Genomic DNA, 26,627 nt, shown 5'->3' on the forward strand with positions numbered 1-26,627 from the left:
TGGAATGAATTAGGCGCTATTTTTAAGCCAAATGGCAATCGCGTGAAACGATATGAGCCATTGCTGGTTGAGAAAGATGTTATATCTCTCGAGCCTTCATCCAGTTCGATTTGATGAAAACCTGACATTAAATCAAGGCAGGAGAAATATTTTGCTCGACCAAGTTGGTCCAAAATATCATCTATTCTCGGTAGTGGAAATTTGTCAGCTAAAAGTTTCTTATTAATTTGGCGATAGTCTATTACTAATCTCCATTTCTTTTTATCAGAATTCGGGCTTGACTTTTTGGGTACTAATAGCAAAGGGCTATTGTACTGTGAAACTGATGGTTCAACTATTTTATCTTTTATTAATTTCTGAACTTGGGCTTGTATTTCTTCCACTTGACTATGAGGACTTCTATAATTTTTCGTGTATACTGGCTCATCATCTTTTAATCTCAACTGTTGTTTATAAAAATTATTAACTGTTATAGGTTCTGATTCTAATGCAAATATATCTATATATTCGCTGCATATATTTTCTAATTGTGATTTAAACAATTCGGGGAAATTTTTCTTTAATTGAGATAAGACAGTTTTATTTCTGTGTTCACTATTTGCCTGAACTACATTGTAGTTCGAAAGTGGCTCATATTTTAGAGTGTCCATATTGACTAATTGGTCGGAATCGGTTGTATTTAAAATTCGGACAAATGTATTACTTGATGTTGCGATTGTATTTGCAACATAAATACCAGTTTGAATTTCCTGGTTTGGAATTAAAATGTTATCATCTTTTGATGATACTATTAATCTTCGGACAACTTGGGATCTTGCTGGTAATAACGTTGTGTTAATACCAGAGCTGTATGCTATGGGAATATATATTGGAAATTTCAAATTGTTTGGTCTAATTATAAACCAATCTTCTTCTTGGTTTAAATCGATTTGGCAATTATATTTTTTTATGAAATCTATTCCGATTATTCCATCACACGGTATTGGAAAGTTTTTATCTACTAAATGAAAATCGTGTGGGATAACGTATTTACCTGTCTGTATCTCAATAAAAGTCTGTCCTCGAGACTGAATTTTCTGTTGGCCTATGCCTTGAATGTTTATTTTATTGGTTATTTGAATATTAGAAAATTTGTCAGAGTTCTCTTTGAGAATAGAGATATCTGCACCTGTATCAAGTAGAAAAACTAGTTTTACGCCTGTTTTGGCATGAATGAATGTAGAAAATATGTTGAGATTATAATTGATGGTGTATACTCTACGATCTTCTTCTACTGAGTACCTAAAGGCTGTTGCGAGTTTCCCTGTTCTTGGATTACTCGTACATTGGCATTGTTTCTGTTGTAGTTGTTCTGACTGTTGTTACGGCCTCTGTTTCCATTATAACGGCCTCTGTTATAGCCATTATAACGGTTATTATTTCCATTATAGCGGTTTTGATAACCGTTATTCTGGTAACCGTTATTTTGGTAACCGTTATTTTGGTAACCGTTATGGTAGTTGCCTCTAATACTATTGTTATTAAAGCCTCTACCGCGGTTACTACCTCTATTGGCATTTCCGTATCCTCTATTGGGTCTGTTACCTCTAAAGTACATCACTTTATTGATGTCACCGGTAACTCTTGTACTCGTTCTTATGTATGCGCTTATCGCTGCATCCATAGTGGTGCAAGTCCCTGCTTCCAGTACTGTTTTGATACTTTCGTGCTCAGCACGATGTATCATGGTTTCAATTGCCTCTTTGGTGCTTAGACCAGTGGCATGTTCTAGAGGTATACCCTCATCGATATAGGAAGCTTCTAAAAGTTTTCTCAGGCTATCAACTTCAGCGGTAAATTGCGTTGCAGTTTTACCTCTCTGCTGAACTGTTGCTAGCTTTGCTTTGACATTACTGGATGTCTCACCGACAACTACTTTCTGCAATTTGTTTATAATTGCTGGAATTGTCGTTTCATTGTCAACTGAGTTCAAAATTGTGCCAACTATTTTTGACTTAATGACCTCAACTGCAATGTCTTCAAATGGTCCCTTAGCTAGGTCTACCAATTTGATTGCCTTAATGAATCTTTGTAAATGGATCTTTTGCCCATCAAATTCTGGCACTGTGCAGGCGACTTCCCTAATGTAAGACCTAATGGCAGCTGCTTCTTCTGCCATGGTTAAGTTATTTTCGGAGTCGGCTGCGTTATTTGTTTTATCGTCGTTCTTCAGCATTAATTTTGCTGGTATAGTTAGATCGTGAAGATCTTCCTCTTTAATGTCTTCCTTGACTATAGTCCTATCTTCCTCGTCAGAGTTAGTGCTGTCTTCATTCAAATTTATTCTTAGTGGGGTGTTTACTATGGTTGGAATTTCTATCTGGAGACTGAATTTATTTTTTATAAATATTAATTTTTCTCTTAATGTCACCAGTAGGTTCAAAGCCTTAGCACACTGTTTGCGTTCCAAATTCTTTCTATTTTGTTGGATCAACTCTCTGATTTCATTATAACTATTTACCAAGACTTGGGCATTCCTATTGATTGTTACAGCTTGTGTTGATCTGTTTTGCGTTAAGCACTTATAGGATTTTCTGAAATTTTCATTTGGATCTTTTATCTGATCAACAAGCTTTTCCCAGTCCATGCTGTGGTATACTCATAACTTCAAATTTATTCATTTGTATATATTTTTTTTTTTAATGTAGATAAATTCAATATTACGTTTTATATTTTTTTTATTTATTATTTTTTCTTCATATAATTTTTCTCATATTTTCATTCATAATTGACTTTATTAAAGATCTTCCTTAAATATTATCTATACCGTTAGCAGTGCTACGGTATCGTTTCTTAAGACACTTGTTATGCAGTTTGTATATTTTTATTAATGCATTGGATACCATAATTAATGCAATTACAATTAGTATTATGGTTATCCAGAACAAGTCTGCATTTTGGACTTCTACTTTATTTATTACATTGGCTGTAGAGTCCACAGTTTTAGTGTCTATTAGACCCATTTTGGGTATACTAATTTTATATTTTGGAGAATAGAATAGAAAATTTCCTTTGTATATACTTTTATTTTCAGTTTTACTTATTTCATTTGTCTCTATAGACATTTATGTTTGGAATTATCTATTTATAAAATCTTCCAATGTTCGCAAGAGTAAAAAAAAATTGTATTTTACATTGTTGCCTGCCTGATTCTAGCTATGGCTTCACGGGCCATATTGGGTTAACAGGGCATAATAGTATATGCTCCGTTTTACAATATTTCTTACAATTTTTCTTATCTATATATATTTTATATTTACTTTATATTTATATATATTTATTATTATATTCTGCTGTTGATGATGCTCATCAGGTGTCAGCTGGGCGTCGCCGGGGGTGGCACGCTGACACTCCCTCGCTGCTGTCTATTTCTTCGCCGCTGAAGACGTCGATGGTCGCTCACAAGTCCCCAGGCAGTGGGGACTCCAGATTCCTTCGCAGCCAGGGGGGCAGGACTTCTTTGGTTTTGTTAATGCTGGTGCTGGTGCTGGACATGCCTGGTATTTTGGAACTTCATTAATTGTGGGTATATTTTTAATATTATCTGAGTGAGTTTTCTCGAGCTTATGGGTCTTTAATTCTTGCTGATATTGCAACAAGTGGTCTAGCTCTGCATGTAGCTTTAGAGCTTTCGACCAAACCGGTGGCGTTTGCTGACCGTATATTAGCCACCTTACGTGGGCTATACGTTTATTCAGCTTAGTTTTCAAACCGCCACAGTGTTTGCCCATACTCAATAGAACTCTACTCACTCAGATTTTTCCTTGGTTTTTGCAGTTCCATTTAATTAGTCCAGTCTTCTTCCAGTCCAGTGTTCCTTTGTTCCTTTGTTTTCACCAGCTTTGGTCAATTCGTCCAGCGTTGGACGACTGTCACGGTCGCCATGTAATGATGAACTCCAATTAAGAACACAAGTTCGTTTTAAGTTGAAGGCAGCCGTCGGGCTGACATATATTTATTCAATTTCTTCTTTTGATTTTAGAGTAGGCAGAAATGGTTCTGCCAGCTCAACGTCTACAGAGTCTCTGATTTTACAGTTTTGAATATATTTGGACTTAGGCTAATCCGCGTAGCTGCGCTGCCGGGTACGCCAGCGGCGGAGCGGCGTTCTTATGTATATCTTATATATCTAGGCTTATCGGGAGAGCGAGCTAAGTATGTACGTATGTAATATGCATTTGGTCGGCGTGTGAATGCTGACCAAGCACTTATACTTTTTGGCCTTCAAGTGGGCAATGCACTTATACTTTGTGGCCTTCGAGTGGGCGATCATGTTACATCCGCCCTGGGCCTAACTGCGTGCATAAACATAAACATAAACATAGCAACAAAGTGCTGTCATATGTTAATATGCTATTTTATTTAATTGTTCTTAATATTGCATAGGCACATACTACAATGCACGAGGGGAATTGCAAAATGTGGACAAGCAGCTGTGCCAACTGGGAAACGGCAAAACTGTCAAATAAGCAATGGCGAGTGGTGTTATTGTTGTTAATTATGCGCCACAAAGGCAACATCAACAATCGAGAACAACTGGGTAACTGATACGCTATTGCATACCCTCGAAAATTTAAGGCAGCTCGTTCTTATATCTTTTTAAGCTCTGAACTTATAGTAAGCTAATAATAAAACTTTAATTATTTTTAGGAGTTTTCGTATTTTATTTTATATAATATAATTGTATGTAATATACCCCTCGCTGCCATTAGTGCGGGGTATCAAAAGTGGAGGACTGGCGAAGCCAAGCCGGCGGCAAAGTCCAGACGGAAATCGGAGTAAGAAAACGAGGTCGCGCCTGCGTCGAGTGACTTTGGAGGAGGGACAAAAACGGAACTTTGGGCTTAACTCGACTATACTTCACTTCACTTAACTTTACTTTTCTTTTTTTTTTTTTTTCTTTTGGCCAGGCACGTGATCGCCCCAGTGGCAGCTAATTGCTCTGTCTCAATTTTCAACTCTCGGCCCGAATTGCATTTGGGCTTGGTCGTCGTGACTCATTTGCGAAATGAAACGGACCTGGCATATGCTGCATGTCCACCTCGTTTGACCCTTGTGCAGTTCCACTGTGCCCGACGGCTGCAGAGGATCAGGGGTTCAAGGGTTCAGAAGAGGTCCGAGGTTCGCTTACGGTCAGAGACGAAGTCCAAGCGTTTGAGCACTCCGTTTGGTGCACTTAGAAAGGGTATATTTAAAAAAGCTTAGCTAAATTCATTAAATTTAACTAAAATTGTATACCAGTTGGGAAGTAAGAAATGACTAACTTCGACTCATCGCACCTGATATCCAGTCTTTGTGAGTATGAGTCAATTTATTGTGCTACTTTCTGTGTTTCCAAGTAATCAGTGTGCTGTCACAAAGCATGCTTGCTAGCAAGAAGATTAAGAAAAAGCAAATCTAAGTTTGAAAATGCTGCAAATATTTGGTGAAAGCTGGCCTGATCTGAAAGAGTATTACAGACTTCGGTTTGAGGGTAAGTTCTGCCTCTAATATTTGAATTTAACCGTCAAGTCTTTATCGTTTTGGTGCTTTTATGTTTTCTAGCTGGCCTCGCGTTCTATTGTCGCTTTGCTCGGTTCGATGGTGTTTATGTGCCCAGTACTTGGAGTCGCAGTTGAGGTTGGGCCGAAGTTGAACGAACCGTGGACAACGAGCGGTTGCCGTGGGTGCAGTGCCTCCGATGTGGACACCATGCTGTAGGTACCTATGCAGCTCTGGATGTTGCCACTCTTATCGTCGCTCTGTGTGTTCAGATAAAAAAAGAGCTGCAGATAAGATATGATTTGGTTTCATAAGTGGATGTGACACTCTCAGACCTGGAAAAGTTAAATATTATATTAGTTTTATTTTTAGAAATGATTTCATTGCGTAGAGAGCAAAATGGGCGATAACTCTCGGCTATCGATAACAAAAATCAGTGGGCTACAGATAAATATGGATCATTCGCTGGTCGTGTGAATGTGGACAATGAAACCCACTTGTTCGGTGGGAAGAATCCAAGTCCAAACAAACTCTGGCCGTATACGCAGAGCCAACTCTCAACTTTGGTCGAGACATCTTCATTTGCATTTCATTTAAATTTTTTCCTCCGCTTTGCTCTCAGGCAACATAATGGACTAATTTCTTAATTATTCACGGGAAGTTTCGACAGGCAACGCGGAGCGATAATCATGCGATGGTAGAAAAGAAGAAAAGTTGGCCAAGCAATTTTTGCAAGCTTCTGTTTTGTGTTGTGTAATTTACTCGAAAATGATTCAGCAAAACGCTTTCATCGCGAAATAGATCAAATTACCCAAATGGCGTTAACAATTAACGATGTTCAGGGGGCAAAAAATAAGAAATTCGAGCGTAATGCAGCCGTACAATATGGTCTAAACAGATAGAAAAAATGGCAGTATCAGTTACCAACCTTTTCTTAATTTTTTTGAATTTCGTAGAGAAAATAAGAAAGATATGCATACGAATTTTATATAAATTTTTAAAAATATTATGAAGCTCATCATATTTTTCTATCTGTTTGCCAAAACTCGTAATACCCCTTTTCAGTTAGAAGTTCGCCCACAGTGCGATTCCATGGCAACAGCACAGGTGTATCTACAGCTAAACAGCAAAGCGGATGACACCTGTTCCCCTGTCTGAACTCCTGGGTCTCCCCAGGTTGATTCAGCGAGTTGTTTATCGCGATAATGACAGAGCTGCTCGCAGTAACCCCGCGTTGACTTTGGCCCGAAAAGTGTATTGTAAAAATATAATTTGTTAGCGAGTTGCAAGTGCATTCGACTGTGTAAAACGGAGTCGCGTGAGGATGAGGCTACCAGGGTTCGCTTCGCTCTGATGGGTTTCCCTATTCCCTATGCCCGGGGCCTGGGAAAGTGGAGGAAGTCGCGTAATTGACCTTTTTCGGCTACATTTTTCCATGCCACAAAATAGTTTCTTTTCGGTTTTTCCTATATGCCTGTCAATGCCGCTGTGCCACACCCACCAAGTACTCGTAGAGTACAGTTTAACAGCAATATTATGTTAATTTCCCACCGTTGGGCATACATACCTACTCGATTTGCATAACAAAAAGTTGCTTTAACAAGTAGCCAGCGAGCATCTAATAAAATGTGATATTATTCAGCATGTGGCCCCTGACCAAATACATTCCCAGCTAATCACAACCATATGGGGGCACCTTACGTACTTGTAGTGTAAACAATTGGAAAATCTATTCTGTTTTTCTCACCGAGGGATACGCTTCATTTCTGTTCGTTTTATGAGAGATTTTGCAAGGCAGCTCGGGGAAATCGAATCGACCGGCATTTTTGTTTACCTCAGCATATTTAGAACGCTCATTATGCCTAAATAATTACTCAACAACTCAAAAGATACATAGATACATATAGAAATTTGTATAAATATATCTTAATCTATGCATCTTAAAACAAATTACCAAATAAATACCAGCTATAATATATAATAATCAGCCTATTTTTACCCATTTCGAAAGTAATAGTTAGGCAATGTCTACTGTAGAACATTTACGCTTGAATTTCGAGTGTTTGTGTTTTCCGTCAAATTCCTCCACATCCATTTGTTTTGTTTGAATTTCGCGCTTCATTTGTTTCAACAAAACGCACTCCCATGAACAACGATCTCTCTATTTTGTTTGCTTCGAATTTGAAGCGTTGTTTGGGCATCAGTTCGCTGTTTCCGGTTCAATGGCAATGGTCTGATCCCTGACAAAGTGATCTGCGGTCACAGGGGTTTCTAATTTGCCTAAAAGCCGTTTGAGGTAATTGAAATTAGTCCAACAATGCGTCTGCGTCACGAAAGCCATGAAATGCGTGCAGAGGGAAGCGGAGTGGGGCAGTCCATTGGTCACTGGCCACCGGAAATGCAGTGTCAGCGATTCCAAGTTTGGCCATCGCTTTGAAGCCGCCGCTCGGCAACTTTGGATGGTTTTTTGTGACGGCACGTTCGTCTCCAAATTACCAGTGGCCATCATCACACCAACGGCGGACTTCAAAAGCACGAACAGCTACCGTCGAGCATATTTTCCATAGACAATTGCACTTTCAGGTAATCCCAGAACGGCCAAATGACCTCGTTCTGAGCATTAGTGCTGCGTAGAATGCAATTTACGCAGAAATGCCCAGCAGCGCAAAAAAAGAGGTGCGAATGCTAAGCGGTCTATTGGCATAATGAAAAGCGGTAACAATGCAGCAGCAGCACCTTGAAGTTTTCCCAACTGCAGCAAAGCATAGCGTTTTGGCCAAGTGCACTCAAAGAAACTTTTCTCTTTTGAAACTAAACTAATAAATATGTATCTATAAGTTTGCAATTCTATGTAGTATCATAGTTCTGAAATATTTATTATAATGTGAAGGATCTTTACTTCATTCTTCAAAAATGAATTAGAAATAGATCTCTCTTTTCAGTCTGACAAGTTGGTACCTAGAGTTCTGTTCTGTATAGGTTCTTACCAATTTAGCATGTCAACTTTGTAGGCTTTTCACCGCACCCATACGCACTGCACCCGTTGCCTAAGTTGCGTTAAATCCAATTAATAATATTCAGCCTTTCTGTTCAACGTCATCATGTTGCCAAGTTGCAACAGCAACATCAGCTGAAACAATTGAGGGGCTTACGAAAGCGAGCTGTAAGAGCAATTTGTGCAGTTGGGTAGCTTAAGGTTGGAATGATGTACCTCAGATACATAGATACATGGCGGTGCACATCCAAGGTGAATGGGGGAATCGACAGCACGCATGTGCCCATGTATGTACGTATGTATGCATGTGCATGTGCCCCATGCATTTAGCCCTGTTGCACTTAAAATTCCCCACTGACCGACTAATTTGTCAAATGCCCTGCTCTCATCGAATCCCATGGGTGTTTACGAGCGTTACCATTACCCGGCAATGACAAAGATTCCGGCTATCATCTTACGGAGCTGCTAAGCCATCCATCCATATGCCACTGCCTCTTTTGTTCGCTTGTGTTTGGCTCGAAGTGGTTTTTTATGATCTGCATTAGGACAGGCACTTTGGTGATAATTCTCACGATGTGTGGTCCGAGTTTTGGACAATTGAAATATCCGCTCGCCGGAGCTGAAAAATGAAAAATGAGTTATAGGCCGTAATATTTAGCTTCAACGATTTCTTTATTAAGCCGCATTGCTGGCGATCCCATTTCCCTATCGCGTTACCCAAATTGCCCCACAAATGGTGGGGGTGGTTTTCCACCAAAGTGCATCGCTAGCTGCACTTTCTACGGGCTGCACTTTGGGGCCTGCATTTCCTTAGCCGCATGCCACTCAACTCGACACCCGTCGTCACCTTTTTGCCCGTAAAACGAAACTTTTGTGTCAATGCCTTCTTCGCCGTTGCTTTTTCGGTCGATTTATTGGTAAAGTCGACTGCCTGCTGCCGTTTTTGTAGTTTTTTCTCTTTTTTATTTGGCTTTAAGTTGGCTTGGCCTGACCCGCCGCCGCCGCCGACAGCAGCTTGTTGCTCCATTTCCACGCTGCTAGTCGAATTGCACATTTAAGCCAGTACTGCAATGCTAAAAGGTAGAAAAAAATTTAATTTCTTCTATTTACAATATAGTTTTTAAAACACTCTTATCTTAGAAGCAACTATGTTAGTCTATATTCAATAACTGCTGTTACTTTCTTACAAGTTCGTTGCTTAAGATACTTGTATATCTATAAGATACTTTCTTCCTTTCTTACGTCAAAATCATTCTTGTGGCTTGCTAATTGTTCTAAATATTAGAAGTAATGATACATTTCTTATTCATAAGTCTCAAAACTAAGTCGAATAGTTTCCATGAATATTTCAGCAGATTTAAGTTTATATCCGATTTCGTTTGTCTGCGCTGAACGTGCTTTTTTTGGCTGACCATCCGCGACATTTCTGCATAAGTGAGCAAAATTGTTTGTGAATAAGTATCTTAGAGATTTGAGGAAGCTCAAGAGCCGACTGCGCCATATATCAAACGATTGTCGGGAACAAACAGAAGATATCCACTATCTGGCGCACACAGCAATCTGGTGCAATCTGCAAACAAGAATAGATAGCTTGCCACAACCCGCTCGTCGCTGGAATGTCGAAGTGAACAAACTGAATGCATTCCCGTTGGGTAGACCCCATATTTCATGTGCTGCTCAAGGGGCTTATCAATTTGGGATCGGAAACCGAGCAATCCGAACTCGAGCATGCAGTTGTCATTGGGCACAATTCACCTTTGTTGCCACTGCACTGGGGGTTGTTCCTGTCGCCTCTATCCCCTCTTCGATCGGAGTTCCATTTGGAGACCCAGTTTGTGGTATTCCTGCTCTGGATTTTTGGCGGAGGAGAGGGTTGTTTCCCTGCCCCCGCCAACGGGCAGTTGTATTAGGGTCATATTTCACTTGTAGGGTTTCCAGCGAAGTTTCATTTTAATTTTATTGTGTTCGCCGTGTTCCCCCATTCGAGTTTTGCCCTTTGTTTTGTTTGGTTGTTTTTGCTTTACTTTTCCGGCAGTACATTATTCCAACCACCACCGCCAAACCAAAAATGCCACCCTCCTGTGGTAAAATATGTATTTTAGTCACAACTCTTCTTAAGTCCAGTAGCATTTTGTTTTTGTGGTGATTTGATGTATTTCGTAGTGTTTTGGTAGTTAAATGCAATATGTTTCACCCCGAGATCCGCCTTTGTTTTCACCAAATATTATGTCACTCCAAATGAATGTGTGCTCTATGAACAATATGTTCGATTTGGTGGACTGGCAGCTAAAATCCAATCGATTAGATTGGCAGCAATTGATAGTTGACCTTGGTTAGGAGGTTGATAAAAGTATAGGGTGTGTATCAGTAACGAGATCTTTGCAAAATTTAATTAAGCTTATTAAATGGGTTTATCCTTGAAAAACATATTCTGCTGAATTTCGCTGATACATCAGTTTAAAGTTGTTTTGCTCACTTCTCAGATGGTTTCTTTTTTTTGTTTAGACTGTTGTTTGGCCAGAATTTGTGCCGGTCTCAATTTCAGCGAAAACGTGGCGAAACTAGTTTAAGACCATATTTTCTGCTTTGATTGCAATATTTTTCCAAAGTGTTTCAGCTTTCAACCATTGGGGGTAATGGAGACAAGGCACCTGCATTTGTATGTATATGAAGAAAGAACCAGACATGCAAAAAGAATCGCTAGAGTGCGAATTTGCACACCTTGTTTGTTATTTTTTCAGCATTCCGCGGGAATCGCTTTTCGGTGGTTATGTCTTCCTCTAATCCCGGCCCTGTTATTTCTGCCACGAGTGTTGCCGATCCCTGCTGATCGCCACAAATCAGGCTGCAAGTACGTGCCGGGCATCGATGATCGCAAAGAATCGTCGGCAAACGGGCACGTCCCGTCCGATGATGGTCAGCATTTTATCGTCTTCTTTTCGAAAATTTCCCTTTATGAGCGGCCAGTCTCATTGCTATGCATTCCAATACTGAGAGTGGAGCGAAGGAATCGCTGGCCAACTAATAAGCGTTTTAGCACAGAAGCCACGTACCACCGACTTCATAGAGTTATTAGTGCCGTACAAGGCGTCATGGTGATAAGATGGCCAAGGGGGAAACCGCTTGCGGTCGCCATATATCATGTAGGTGCATAAGTGCATATTCCGCCCCGATCCATTTTCCCATGGGTTTCCATGCTGCTCCTCCTGCTCATTGGAGGAGAACCGCCAGGGAAACAGCTTCTACTGGCGATGGTCAAAGAGCTAAACCACCGGGGTCACAGAAAAATAATTGCCAGCGGATGAGGGAGGAATTCATTTGCAAATAATTACAGATCATTTGGTAACCATTCCAATTCGCAAACAGAAAGTGTCAGAATGGAAAAGTGAAGAGATTGCATATGCTATAGTTATCTAGGGTTTAAAGAAATTTCATTTTCATTAAGGAATTAATTGGATAATAACAGACCCTAGGGAAAACGCTGGATACTTCTTTCAAACTCTATAAGTATGGAGTTGGACATGTTTGTCATAATAAACTAAGAGACCATGTGAAAAACATTACTTTGTGAAGAGTGAAACTCGACCCCACTCAAGGATAAAGGACTTGGAACTTCTTGCACTTAATTTCAAGTGTGAAATGACGAGTATCTTTTCTTAAAAATGAATATATGGTTTGCCAAATGGTATATATTCATATACTAACATACATTCACTTCCAGAGAGTAATGAACTGGGCATAATACTAGTGTTTATAGCGATGCCCACATCAATAATTCAAATCAATGTAGACCGTCTGTCTGGGCAGTCTGGTAATTGAAACTGTGATGAATAGTCAGCTAGTGTTAATAGGCATCTTGGCCGTCTTGCATTCGACTGTTCATCCGTGGACATTCGCTCGTCGCTACTCCACCTCGTCTCCACTCCGTCTCCGTTCCACCATAATTAATCAAAGCGAGACCTTGGCAGCAGCATCTACCCCATCAACAGGTAGTAAAACGCCAAGACGTGCCCCATCAATACGTATCCAACTGTAGCTGTGGAAGTATCTGTATCTTTTTCTGTCTCTGTTTCTGCAGAACGACGAGGGAGTTGTTCGATTCGTGCGTGACAGCAAGAGTTGTGCTGAGTTGAGTAGATTTCGAGTTGAGTGATTTGAATATGATAATCTCTAGGCAGAATACTCCATGATCTGCTAAGAAAATGGAAATGCTTCACTTTATATGTTAAAGATATAAGATATTCCCATAAATCCTAATAATTTTTTGCCAAAAGCAACAAAGTAGAAGCCTTTGGGTCAGTGGATATTTCTGTACCTGAAGAACAGTCTTAAGTTCGAGTTGGGTTGCAAAAAAGTTTGAAGACTGGGGAATGGAACTTGAACTCGAAGAGAGACTTCGCGACCCGGGCAGCCAAAGAGAAGCCCTGGGAGAGACTTGAATCCAACAGATACACACCTCGATCGGAGCCGTTTCAGAAATACTGGTTTTTCCTCAAGCCGCGTTCGTAACGAAGATTTGCTTTCATTTTTCCGTTAAAATCTGCCCAGGTATGGGTGAGTATCTATGTATCTTTGTGCGGCGGCGTTGGCGTCAAGGTGAGTTATCTCAGTACCTGTATCTGTATCCGAACGCGGGAATATTTGTATCTGCGTGTGCGTGTGGTGAGGTGAGCCCAGGTAGTCAAGTCTTTGCTCTCTCATCTTGCCTTGGCTTGGGTTCTTCCGACCACCTCACCTTCCCGGGATTTCGTTGATGCCCTCTCCCCGCTATGTTAATCCACTGGCCAAACATCCCAGGGGCCATACCATAACCCATACCATGCCATGACAAAGAATCGGGCCCATACACACCTGAGGAGTGCGTTGGCAGCTGCAGCTGCGCAGGTAGCCAGAAGAGGTTATTTGATTACTCAACCATTTTACTTGCCGATTTTCGCCTGTTCTCAGCGCTTCCTCTGGATCTTCGGTCTTCGTCCCAGAGCCACATGTTGCCGGTGAAACCTCACGTCGGCATGTCCGGCACAAATTTTTGCTGCTCATTTCTTTTTTTTCAGCTGGAACTTGAGGCTTAAGACGAAAATTGAAAAGACATCTGTCGTCGTCAGATCGATTTTTTTTTGTCAGTTGGGCATTTCCGCAATGGGAACAATTTGATACCACGAAATGTTTGGTTTTTGTTTCACCAAAGTGCTTCATGGTTGAGGTTGCATTTAATTGATTCAAAATTTGAGTATTTGATGGACCCTTGACATCTATACATGTCGATCCCTTCGCATCTCTTAAAGCGAAAAGCACTTCAAGTTTCTTTGGCTTTCAAAATGTTGATATGTTTGAAGAGTCAATTGAAATTGACTATTCCTGGAATTCAAAAAACAGTGTTGTGCTCAAAAAACAAGCACAAGTAGCAAGAAGTTTTGATTTATTTTGCTTGCACCTCGGATAAGATCAACCAGCTAGACATACACACCATTAATCTCCAGCTTGAAAGGACATCCAGACAGCAGCTGCAACACATTCATCTGGCCCAAAGTCGTATCTAACAGATACCCTCGGCTGCCTTGACATATCAGCCATGCAAATCTTAATGAAGTTCTCTGCCGCAGCGATCCACACACAGATACCCGTACAATTGCAGCTGTGGGGGAAATCCAAATGCACCTGCTGCAACGAATACACATTTTCCTTACCATTCGCCGTCCATTTACGAATTGAACCGCTCCAATTTTGTTCATTGACTTGTGCCGCAATCGATTTTGTTGAAACCGAACGAATCCAAAGGCAAGCGTAACCTACTTTCCGCTGATAAGATAATGACGCTTTTCCTCCGCTTACAGTTTACAGTAGCGCTCGCCGACGCCTCTCAGTCAATGACTTACCATTTATGTATACATAGGTGCCTATATACCCACAGTACATATGTATGTATGTGACTTAGTCTGGCGATGAGCAAACATAGCTAACTCGAGCACTTGTGTACATTTTCATTACTTCTAATAAAATCCAGGGAACGGGGCTGGCTGGCTTTGAGATACGTCTGGTTCTATGTGGCACCTCCTCCAATCGAACAAAGCGCATTCCAGATCACTGGACGGACGCACTTCCTCAAACGGTTATCTCGATCGTTAAATGATCAACACAGAAATGTATTCGATTTTATTATATTTTTTATTTTAACACAATTGTTGTGTGTTTGTGTGGCTCTTTCGTTTGTTGTAAATTATACAATTAATTAATATGTACTATATATAAATAAAGTATCTCAACTTTTCTATGATTGGTTCGCCTTGGCATGTAAAAAATGTCCCCTTACAGCTTAATTGAGTCTTAGTGTCTACGGGAAAAGACTTACAAAAATACATATCGCATTGATTTATTGAACATTTTCACTTACACATATGTCTCTATATTTATATTTATATATATTATATCCGCTCTTATATAACATGGATATAGATGCACGCGTGTTTCGTTCGCAATTACAGGAAGAGTTTGCGCCTCCCTCGATTCGATAACTTTAAATTAGGTTAAACTAGTTTATACATGTACTAGAAGACAACCCTAAGAACTTATACAATTATTGATAGGGTTTGCAGCTCTATATAAATTAAGATCGAAGAGTTAGATTAGAAATACCGACTTGTCTTATCAAATGTAGTGCCCCTTTGATTTTGTGTTAATTTCTTTTGGGTCGGAAGTTTTAACGAATGCTAATTGAAGATCTGTCTTGTTGGGGCCCTAATGCGATTCATCATACTATGTTTTGTAATGCATTTTCAACTAACATATGTAGGTTATAAAATAAGCTAATAACTAGTGTTGGTATTATGAAGTCTTATGCAACGAAAAATGCATACTGATTTCGGGATTCGCTTCTAGGAATATTTCGTTTTCTGGACATTTTAATTTATATTTCGATTTTATTTCTACGCCATTTGTGTTCCCCTAAATGTGTGGAATCGAAGCATTAACAGTTCTGCACAAATTTGCTGTTTGTTCGCAGTTGCTTGGCTACATTAGTGTTTGCTTTAGTTTAAATAGTTCGTTTACGTAAGATCAAGATCACTTTTTGCATTTACACAACAAACAACAAAAACGTCTTCCCCAGGGCCCTTGCAATATTCCTCCATAAAAATATATATGTATATATATAATATATAGTTTACCCATACATATGGGTATATATCTCTGAATCGACTTTGGAGCCGGCTAGGCCGGCGCCTTGTCCCGACACTATCAACATCCGTACAACTCTTAGTATATAAAAAGTCTTTTCAATTTCTACGTCATCATACCGCGGCTGGCGAAGATTCCTAGATGCGCCAGCCCTGGTCGTCGTCCACGTTGGAGTCTGTGTCTGACGGCTCCTCGCCGTACATGTCGGCCAGTTTGCGGAAGCGCGGTCCAAAGTTGGACAGGTAGTCGAAGTTGAGATCGCCGTCGTCGGTGCAGGACGCCAGACTGGAGAGGCTGCCGTCGGAGTTGCCGTCACCCTCGTACGCGTAGTGCCGCACATCGTCCACGGTGGTGGCGCCCACATCCCGGTCGCAGTTCTCCTTCTTGTCGCCCAGGAAGTCGGCGATATCGGGTATATCGTTGGGGTCGCGCATGTTCCCCTGTAACGCATGAGGATCTTTGTACAGCTTCTCCTCGTAGAAGGGCTGGGTGCGCAGGACATTCAGATCATAGTCTGTGTCCCGCTCGCCGCCACCCTCATCCTCGTAGTTGATGATCGTCTCGCGAATGTCGTCGATGTCCTTTTCGTGCCAGCCGTTCTTCTGCTTCTTCTGCACCACCACTGCCAACAGGATGATCAGCAGAAGGGCTAGGCATACGATGATCGCGATGATGAAGTTTCTGTCAATTCCAAAACTGAACGCCACGGCCACGGACTGCTGGCAACCGCTGTCGATGTTCCGGAAGACGGAGGGCATTCCCAAGTTGTAAGTCTGCTCGTTAATCGTCAGGTTGCGAATGCATCCGAAGAAACCCTTCTGGTTGGGAACGTGTGTCCAGTTGAGCTGGCGTCCAAGTTGCTCCAGATCCACCGGAGTGCCGCCCAACTGCAGCGGTGCGTTCACATTGAGGAACTCATTGGGGCCAATTGGGGCGCCCAGTGTCTGGCAGGTTGACAGCCGGCAATTGTCCACAGTCATCTCAATGCTGGTACGCTGCAGAATAATGTCCAGTTGGTAGCTGCGGTCGGCCACCATCTTGATGTGCTGATGGCGGATGCGAATAGCGCCTGATCCGTAGTCCACAGTCAGCACCGGATAGCCATTGTCCAATTCCAGAGCTAGGAAATCAGAAATGGCCAGCAGCGGATTGAAGTTAAGTGGTCCCAGGTACATGATCAGGCCCTGGTCGATCTGGGGCGTGATCTCCAAGCTAATCTTGGTGTTGTTGCAGGCGGCAATGGGCTCGTAGAAGGCATACCCGGAGCCGTAGAATGCCACGGAGACGAGTTCGCAGTGGGGCCCGGTGAATCCGTCTATGCAGTCGCACACGTCGTTCTCTCCGTACCGCGGAGATCCTCCATTTAGACAGCGCCTCATTAGAGGAGCCTCGCATACGCATTGCGCTTGAACGAAGGCATTCACGCCCACGAACGATGTTGTGTTCGAGTAGATCATGTATGGCACCGAGCTCTTGTGCAGCTCATTGGTGCACGATTCCTCGCACTTGAACTTCTCAATCAGACACTCGTCTATGTTCACCATCAGCATCTGCAGGTCTAGTTCGTTCTCCAAGCGCTGTTGGTTCTGGGCCACTATTCCATTTAGTTTCTCCGGAGCATAGTAGGGTGAGCCGTGGGCAGAGAAGCGCACATCGAGCGTATGATTCTCGTTTTGGAGCACAGTGAACACGTCCACGTTGGATACCGACGTATTGAAAAGCTTGGACAGCGAGAGCTGCAGGCGATCCTTCAGGGAAAGGGCATCCGGCGACTGGAAGTCGCGCGGCACACTGATAAACTCCTCCTTGGTTACGTTGATGAATCGGATGCTGCCGCTCTTGTCCACTGCCTCCTCGGGGAGCTCGCGGACCACCACAGTGACATAAGCATCTACGGAGTGACGGGGCACGAACATGGAGTCCTCGGTCACTACGAACGACAGGTCGTACTCTCCCTCGGCGGTGTGAACCAGCATGGTGATCATACCCGTGCTGGGATTAAGCCTGAACTGGTCGTGCGGAAGGTCCTTCCATTCAAAGTACTTGTCATCCAAGTCCCAGTCATCCAGATCATCTACGAACACGCGACCAATATCGGTTTCCGGCGCTTCTCCCTTGTAATTGTAAATGAAGATGCGCGACGATCCTTCGCTCATGGCATTGTCGTTGACATCGCCGATCACCAGGTGCAGGATGCTCACGGCACTCTGTCGCGGAACGCCAGAATCACTGATGCGGATGGGGATAAAGTACTCCTTTTGAGCCTCCCGATCAAACTGGACGTTGGCGTGCAAATAGTCTCCATCCATGCTGAACTTGGTCTTGATGTCCGGTGTGGCTTCGCTGTCGATGCCGAAGGTGAAGTTACCTGCCCCCGGAGTGTCATCGTAGTCGTTGGCCTGCAGCTGCACAACATGGCCGGGATTGCGGTTCTCCTGCCAGTAGACAGGCATTTCGTTGATTAGGAACGGAGCATTGTCGTTGATGTCCTTCAAGGTGACAGTGACCTCTTTTACAGTGCTGACCGTGGTTCCTACTCCATCCTCATCATTGGCCTTGATCAAAACCTGCCAGTTCTTGTGACCATTTGGTGGATCGCGGTCCAGCGTCTTGACCAAACGCAGGCAGCCACTGTTGTCAATGGTCCATCGGTTTCCATCGTTCTGGTGAATCGAATAGACGATATGCTGATCTGCATTGCGATCCTTGATGTCCGGATCGTAGGCTTCGACAGTGAGGATGCAGTCGTCATATGTGGTCTCCTCCAGAATGGTGACGCTGTAGTCCTGCTTGAACACCGGTGGGTTGTCGTTCACGTCTTCAATTTTGATAACGACCGTGGTGTAGTCGTCGTAGATTCCATCGAAGGCACGTACCTTCAGCTCGTACTCCGTGATCGTTTCGTAGTCCAACTTCTGGTTGACCGTGATTTTGCCGGTCTTGAGGCCAATCTTGAAGGCATCACCCACGTTACCGCTCTCAATGCTGTACAAGATCTGTGATGCGTTATCCTCGTCCTCCGCCTTTACCTCAATGACCTCGGTATTCGTATTGGCATCCTCAAGCAGTCTTTCTGCCAGATATTTGTCCTGCTGGAAGTGCGGCTTGTGGTCGTTCTTGTCTCCAATGGAGATGCGGAACACTTGGTGGCCACGGTTAGGCTCGCCATTATCAAACAGACTTGATGGCGAATTGTCGCTGGCAATAACCTTTACGTTGTAGAAATCGCGTTCCTCGCGATCGAATGTCGTCAGTGCGGTAATGTTACCGGTATTGGGGTCGATGGTGAAGTACTCCCGATTGTCGGCCAGCTCGAATGACACAATATTATTGGCCGAGGTGCCGTCCATGTCGAAGGCACGCACCTGCATAACAGGCGTGCCGGGTGGTTCGTTCTCCAGGATAGTGCCCGATTTCACCTCAGTGTAGTATGGGATGTTATCGTTGACATCCTCCACCTGAATCTTGATCTGATGTTCTGTGCCCAGTTCGTGTGTATTTCGCACAATCATTGTGAGGGTGTAGTCTGTGATGGCCTCGTAGTCCAGAGTCTTGCCCAGGCTAATGGTCACCTCGTTGCCGATTTGATTGAACACGAATGTGTTCTTGCTGTTTGTCTGCTCCGTGCGGCCGGTGTTCAGTTCGAAGATTACCTCCGGCTTGTCTGGCATATTGGAAACGGCTCGTAACGTGGCGATCGGATGTGTGAAGTTTTTGAGATTCTCCTTCAGGTAAATGGGCGTATCGATCGGATTCACGAATGATGGCGGCTTAATTGAGGACTCCACCACCCGGATGCGCACCTCGATTTGCGCATCCTGCGGCGGATCTGGCACTATGTTATATGCTCGCACGATTATAGCGTACGATTGCCCGGGTCTCTTGTCAATCGGTCGTTTCAGGTAGATAATACCCGACTCCTTGTCAATCTTGAAGTACTGGAAGTCGCGCTCCCGCAGAATCTCGTACTCGACCAAACTGTTGTTGCCATCGTCGAAGTCACTGGCGCTGATAGTCATCACCACCGCGTCGGGCTGCAAATAGAAGGTAAAGATAAAGCCACGGATATTTGGGGGTTTCTGGTTTCCTTCCGTCCACACAACTTTCCTGCAAGTTTGCCCAAACCAGGAGCAAGCACATGACCCAGCTCTAGTTTCCTCAACCTCCCTTTTTTCTATGCTACCTGGGCGAAGGCCTAATTAGAACTGAAACCTTTTCGCAGAAAAGCTTCTCTGCTGACAAAGCTTTGCTAAAAATAACTGCGTTTGTTGTGGATATGAAGAGGAAATCGGGGAAAATAACACTTATAAGTTAGATAACTATCTGCTGTACTATCCCTTAACTACAAAGTAAAAAGACTTTCCGAGATTGATTACAATTAAGAGATGCTCCTGGAGATCCTCAGAATATCAGAACTTGTTTCTTCTAATCTAAGAAGCCTTAATAAAATTATAATAATCTAACTAATCGTAGTAATTACCTAGAATGGCTCTCTATTGCGGGACTAAGATATTGTTATTGTATTGACAAGTTTTTCTGGTCGCAAACATGGAAATGGCGTAAAAGAAAAGGCGTTGGAAAGGGTTTCAAGGTTTTCTGTATCGAACCGGGCGAGCAATGAACCCAAAACCCGTCTCCAAGCGGTCGCCCTCCTACGCCAAGCGAAAACTAGTTCCGCCCAAGAAGATGTGCGCGCCCATGAACTGGCCAACTGTTTAATTAACACCGTAGGACGTGGGACAGTGGGAGCCACAGTCTATTGGAATGACCAGGTGGGCGGAGGGCAATCTTATGATGCCAGTGATCCATAAATTCCAGTAGTCAAAAAACCTGATACTCTGAGTATTTCTGAGTAATCAATCTAATAAACCAATATAACAAGCTGTGCTACAGAAACCTATCATCTATTCCCTCAGCTAACAAATAATTTCTTTGCATCTTGATTAACAAGATAACTTTATTTTAATGTGTTTTTGGGTAAAAGAAATTTCTACTACACCACAGCGAAAAGAGAAACTATATAGCGAGTTTAGGTGACAATTGAGTTAGGTACATGACATCACAAGAGTTGCCCCCTCAGAAAGAATGACATCACTCTAGTACCAATTCACCAACTTGGCCAAACCGCAGTAATCCGGGGTCCGCGAGTTTGGCAAGCGGTGGTGGATAGAGTGGGCCAACTCGAACTCAACTCAGTGGGCCAGAAAACTCACCTGGGCATTTTCCGACATGGACTCGTCGTAGCGCGCCTTGTTGAAGGCGGGTGCATTGTCGTTGATGTCCTCGATGGTAACGTTGAAGGTGCAAACGTCGTCCAGAGGGGGCAGACCATTATCCGTGGCCTGGACGGTGACGAAGACGAATTTCTCGTGGATCGGCTCGTCACGATCAAATGTGTGGGTGGTGAAGATTACGCCCGTGCTGGGATTGATAAAGAACTTGGGTCGCTCGAACGGCGACTGGACGATGCTGTATCGAATGACCTGGTCGGGATCAGGGTCGACGGCCTCTACGGTGAGCACGTAGGTGTTTTCTGGCTGCTCCTCCTTGACCTTAGGAGCGTATCCGGCACAGTTCTTGAAGGCGGGCTTACGATTGTCGCCGGAAAAGTTTTTGTCCGGCGGCGAGTGAAGTGCGAGGGCGGGTGACAGAAGGCTGATGGCCACGAGGACGCCCAGGAGGAGTCTCGCGGGGATTAATCGCCTGCCAAGGTCGCGGCATTTTCGCTTGTGCTGCTGGTGCGTCTGTTGCTGGGCGGGATTTAGGTGGCCGGCCTGCGGGGTCGCCGACATATTGATGCAGTGGTGGCTTCTGGACATTCGCTGGACACTGGTGGACATACTCTCTAGCGGCGATCCGCCATCGCAGACTCTCTTTTTTTCAACCGCAACACTTTTGAGCACTTCTTCGTGAATCACCCAGTATTATTTCACTCACACACCTTTTACTTTTGTTTGTGTTGCCCACTTCTACTTCTACTTCTTTTCTATTCTATTCTATTTGCACTCTTCTTTTTGTTTCGTTTCTCTCAGTGTACCGTTTGTTTGGACTGCATTTTCATGGCAACCGCTCAATAATTATCAATCGAATCGAACTCGTACAGTGCGCGCCCAGATTGTAAACTGACTTATTCCGATTTCGGTGCAGCTGCTCTGGCTGATATTTCGTTCACTTTTATCTTTCACTCGTCAGCTTGGGCACTCTCTTTCTCCGTTTCTGTTGCCTCCTCTCTTTCGCTCCGCAAACAGGTAAGACCAGGTAAAAAAGTGGTTACACGCACACCGCTAAGCGCGCGCATTTGTGTGAGTGTGGTTCGGTTCGTTGCGTTGGTATGTGTGTTACCAACGACTTTTGGTAAAAAGGCACTTTTCGATGGTATTTCGATGTGAACTTGTACACTCTGGCGAATTATTTTAAATAAAAAGATCGCAAAACGAATTTTCCTTCACTTCGATCGCTTTTATTGTCGGCTTGCAACGAAGCTGCGGAGCCACACCGATTTTGAAACTGCGATCGACGCGCGACACAACCGCTCAATTCAAAAGCAAAAACACAATGCAACAAAAACAACGGGCGGCATTGGAGATGTGAGACACCTTCGATTCCTCAGTCATCGATAAATAACGGTTAATATTCTCGATGTTTTCGTCTTATCGATACTATACCCTGTGTACACTTCTCGATAAATATTTTGATGAGAATCAATTTAAAATGGAAGCAGGAAGTTAAAAAAGGACGAGCTAAGCCCATCAAATTTAACTATTAACAACTATTCTTCACAAATTTAGGCTAATTTTTAATAGCCTGATCACAAATTTGCTTGAATATAACTGAAAAACATTTAATAACCAAGATTAGCTACCAACATATCATAATTTGCTTTAAAAAAGGTCTGATTGAGTTTGGTTTTGAACTGCCTATATTATTTATTGGTCTCGAAATGCCATTTCTATAATTTATTACATTGTACATCCTTAACAATTAATAAACATGCAATTCAAGTAACGCGCCATAAGTTTTGCCATTCACCCGTCGGATTATGGAGCAGTGTAGAGCGACCATAAAATACGGTGAATCGCATCCGGTACAGGTACACAAATATTTCCCATCCCTAGCAAAGAGTGAGAAAAAAAGTGAATCGAATCGTCATCGTCTTGGCCCATTAATTGCGGAGAAAAAAGATTGCAGCGCCGAAAAAACGGTCAAGGAAGAGTTCCAGCGACACCGCAACGTACAACCACTCCACACGAAGATCCCGTCGAGAGGTAGAACCCTAGGAATCGGAGGGGAAACCAGACCAAACCAAACAACCGCCCAGCCCCGATTTCGTGAATCACCAGTGGAACTATGGAGCAGACCCCGATCACCGATGCGGAGAAGGTGCGCATCGTATCGGACTTCATCCTACATGCGCCGCCCGGCGAGTTCAACGAAGTGTTCAACGATGTGCGGGAGCTCCTCAAGAATGACACTCTGCTAAAGGATGGGGCTAGCCACGCCTTCGCCCAATACAACAAGGACCAGCTGACTCCGGTTCGCATCGAGGGCACCGATCATAACGCCATCATATCGGAACACAACGATCTGGGTGAGTTTAGTTCCATCAATGCCCTTAAATGGACAAAGCCTACCGTATGAGTCACCTACACACATTGTTTGGCTTTCGGTCGATATCTTGAGCCCCCACTGATAAGCAGTTGCATTCCAGGAAACGGTCGCTTCTACGACCCGCGCACAAAGCAAGCCTTCAAATACGACCACCTCCGGAAAGAGGCTTCCGACTACCAGGACGTGGAGGCGGATGCTACTGCGGAGCCCTGGAGGGCGGCTCTCGACCTGGAGACGCTCGCCTACACTGCCAGTCATTATAGACACGGGGTAAGTTAAATGAATGAATGAGAAACGCTCTTTTGCTTACAATAATCCGCACAATTATCTTTATAGGTCAGCTCTGTCTTTGGGAAGGCGCAGGGCAACCAGATCACCCTGACCATTTGCATCGAAGACCATCAGTTCCAGCCGAAGAACTACTGGAATGGCCGATGGCGCTCCCAGTGGCACGTCACCTTCCAGGCGGGCAGCGGAACCGCCGAGTTGAAGGGTGTGCTCAAGGTGCAGGTGCACTACTACGAGGACGGCAACGTCCAGCTGGTGTCCTCGAAGGAGTGCCGCGAAAGCGTGGTGGTCAGCAACGAGCAGCAGGTGGCCAAGGAGGTGATCCGTCTGATCGAGGACGCCGAGAACGAGTACCAGCTGGCTATTTCGGAGAACTATCAAACGATGTCGGACACGACATTCAAGGCAATGCGTCGCCAGTTGCCCATCACCAGGACCAAGATCGACTGGAGCAAAATCGTCTCGTACAGCATTGGCAAGGAACTGAAGACGCAATAAGACCAGGAGGTGCAAGCGGAAGAGGAGCGGACACAGTCGACAAAGCGGCCCAACAGTCTTCCACTTGCCATGGCCAAGCGAGCATAGGAACCGATCACCAGCATTAACAACACAGCATCCGAAACGAAGTAGCAGGAATACGAGATACGAGGGCGGGCAGGTGCAGGTGCCTGCCGAAAAAGCAAATGTCTGTAATTGGCTATATACATACGAACATATACCTACTTATATATATATACGGCCTGTATTTATACTGTGTTATACAACGACGAAAGTGCGTATACATAACTACATATATCGAGTACGATCGGAGACGATTTGATTGCAAGAATTTGGATGACTTTAGCCTGACGGTGAACGATGCACTGCCGCCTCGTCTGCGTCACGATCGCCACCAATTGTCGCCTTTATCGTTTAAGAAGAGCATTAAACGCGGATTTTATCATGTCCTCTGACCTATGTATTATTCTAATTTTAAACGAATCAAGCTCGAGATCTGCGCTCTCGATGAGCCAGTCAATTCTTCGTGTCCCTGAAGATCAACCAGCCGACTCTCGACTATTTTAAGTGGTATCATTAGGAGCACTCATTCAAGTTTTCCGCTTTCCCGATTGTTCACCAACCAACCACCACCTAGTATGAGCATGAATATTAACTATGCTAAACCACTGATCATTTTTGCCAGCTCTCCATTGACAAACAATAACTAAAGACTTTGATTTTATAAAAACAATAAATTTGTAATTAAAATAACATAACTATAAAACATTTAAGATTGCTTGAATTAGTCAAATTTAAAGAGAATAAACTAATTGAATCGGACATTCGGATTGTCGTCACTTTGAATGTGTTTCTGGTTGCTGATCCAATTCGGATAAAATAACATTGGAATCAACTTGCTTGGCAGGTAGTTTGGTTATACTCTCGGGCAGATCGAAGGTTAGTTCCTCGGATTTTTTGAGCAAAAATCGTTTCTCCGGGTTTAGTTTTGTTTCCAGCTCCAGTCGGTCGATTAGCCAGCCTCTATCCGGCTGATTGGACGCCCAAAAGTATAAAGTTCCTGCAAATAGAAATAGGTAAAATCCACAGATCTGCTCTCAAAATCGATGGATTTACCTTTATCCTTGCTGCCCCGCACAGCCACCTCACAACGCGCCTCCTCCGCATTGCAATTGTTGTTGGCGTTGGACAGATCGATGCCAGAGTCCTTGATGGGTTCGCCCAGGAGACCAACTGCTCCTCGATGACTCCGCAGTGCTTTCAATGCCAGTTTGTAGTACTCTGCGGATTTCACCCGATCCTCCATTTTCCATTTCATGTACATCACAGCGGATATGGAGGCCACCGCACCGTAGACACAAATGTTGCCTAGTGTTCGGTTCGACGGAAACTTGAGTCCAACCATCTTGCTAACGCTTTTATTTACAATCTAGCTCCTGTTACTTGTGTAACATACGTCATAGCCGGCGTTGAATTAGAGATGACAGTTCGTCGATGTTGTTATGTGAACAGGCTTATAAACACCAAAATCCACCTCTAAATGTATTTCTATGCAAATTATTGACAGAAAATATAACAACATCATCTATTATTATTCGGTTTTAGTGACAATAAATTCATATCATAATATGGCTCATAAAAGCTGCCTTTTAATTTAAAAACAATTTCGATAGGTTTTTGTTTTGAAAAATCAGCTGACTACTTTATAACCAGGGCTGCAATGCCACATTTCCAGTTAGTGGATTATACAACAAAACGGATAGTTTTGTAAATATCTATCTGTAATTTATCATTTGTTTTTCAATAAAAGTTACGAAAACGGATTAAATAAAGCACATAGCAGACATGACCAGCCTAACCGCAGTTTTCCAGATGGCAAGGCAGCGATTGATAGCCCCAGCGATAGGAAACTGGGCACGTTTTTATGCCGCCAAACCGGCGGCCGCAGGTGAGCCTCCACGTCCAGGTTAAATAGTTAACAACTAATGGTAAATGCATTCCACAGCGGGCAAGAAGAAAAAGCTTGGCAAGCTGGGGCCCATCATGGAGAAGAAAGTCATACCCGTGGAGACGGATGCCAACAAGCTGGTGAACTATGTGTGCGGCAGTAACTACCTGAAAACAGGAGAAGATGTCAAGGTGAGTTTCACTTTTCAATTCCTTTTGTATACTCTTCTGTATGAATATTCTTGCTGAACAGATCAAACCGGATGCGGAGTACCCCGACTGGCTGTGGACGCTGAATACGGAACGCATCATTCCGCTGGATGAATTGGAACCCGACTCTAAGCAGTACTGGCGCCGCCTGAGGAAACTGGCCTTGCGGCGCAACAATCAGCTGTGCAAGCTAAAGAAGTTCTAGAACCCATAGCCCTAGGCGTTATCGTTGATTTTGGAGACACAGCCGACCCTCACAGCGGCCCATGTTGTTTGCGATGCTCTCCTGAGCAACAAGTGTGCAAACACCATGTTATTTTGCTAAAAGCGAACTGCAAATACATTTATTACACCGTCTTATCATAAAATTGAGACGCTATAAAAGACA

The 26,627-nt window shown here is 43.5% G+C and overlaps 4 protein-coding genes and 2 long non-coding RNA genes across 6 annotated transcripts; 3 read left to right on the top strand and 3 right to left on the bottom strand.

The window, feature by feature from the left end:
- Window positions 1-9,166: 9,166 nt before the first annotated feature.
- Window positions 9,167-13,968, bottom strand: LOC120284327. Its single transcript, XR_005543519.1, has 2 exons — window positions 12,831-13,968; window positions 9,167-9,588 (listed from the first exon to the last, which is right to left on the bottom strand). It is a non-coding gene; the product is annotated as an uncharacterized LOC120284327 (long non-coding RNA).
- A 200-nt stretch (window positions 13,969-14,168) lies between these two features.
- Window positions 14,169-15,109, top strand: LOC120284328. Its single transcript, XR_005543520.2, has 2 exons — window positions 14,169-14,433; window positions 14,520-15,109. It is a non-coding gene; the product is annotated as an uncharacterized LOC120284328 (long non-coding RNA).
- LOC6735477 (DE-cadherin) lies at window positions 14,870-22,278 on the bottom strand. The gene is made up of 2 exons (XM_002082380.4): window positions 20,902-22,278; window positions 14,870-19,722 (listed from the first exon to the last, which is right to left on the bottom strand). Exons 1-2 carry the CDS (start codon window positions 21,526-21,528, stop codon window positions 15,826-15,828), a joined length of 4,524 nt encoding a protein of 1,507 aa, XP_002082416.2. The 5' UTR covers window positions 21,529-22,278; the 3' UTR covers window positions 14,870-15,825.
- Window positions 22,279-22,764: 486 nt separating this feature from the next.
- On the top strand, window positions 22,765-24,904 carry LOC6735478 (F-actin-capping protein subunit alpha). Its single transcript, XM_002082381.4, has 3 exons — window positions 22,765-23,276; window positions 23,397-23,566; window positions 23,633-24,904. The coding sequence occupies exons 1-3, from the start codon at window positions 23,036-23,038 to the stop codon at window positions 24,080-24,082; spliced, it is 861 nt and encodes a 286-aa protein (XP_002082417.1). The 5' UTR covers window positions 22,765-23,035; the 3' UTR covers window positions 24,083-24,904.
- On the bottom strand, window positions 24,802-25,641 carry LOC6735479. Its single transcript, XM_002082382.4, has 2 exons — window positions 25,199-25,641; window positions 24,802-25,142 (listed from the first exon to the last, which is right to left on the bottom strand). Exons 1-2 carry the CDS (start codon window positions 25,485-25,487, stop codon window positions 24,919-24,921), a joined length of 513 nt encoding a protein of 170 aa, XP_002082418.1. The 5' UTR covers window positions 25,488-25,641; the 3' UTR covers window positions 24,802-24,918.
- A 133-nt stretch (window positions 25,642-25,774) lies between these two features.
- Window positions 25,775-26,623, top strand: LOC27206904 (39S ribosomal protein L54, mitochondrial). The gene is made up of 3 exons (XM_016182682.3): window positions 25,775-26,030; window positions 26,088-26,221; window positions 26,283-26,623. Exons 1-3 carry the CDS (start codon window positions 25,928-25,930, stop codon window positions 26,442-26,444), a joined length of 399 nt encoding a protein of 132 aa, XP_016028815.1. The 5' UTR covers window positions 25,775-25,927; the 3' UTR covers window positions 26,445-26,623.
- Window positions 26,624-26,627: the final 4 nt, after the last annotated feature.

The sequence above is a fragment of the Drosophila simulans genome, chromosome 2R (assembly GCF_016746395.2).
Source record: "Drosophila simulans strain w501 chromosome 2R, Prin_Dsim_3.1, whole genome shotgun sequence".
NCBI lineage: Eukaryota > Metazoa > Arthropoda > Insecta > Diptera > Drosophilidae > Drosophila > Drosophila simulans.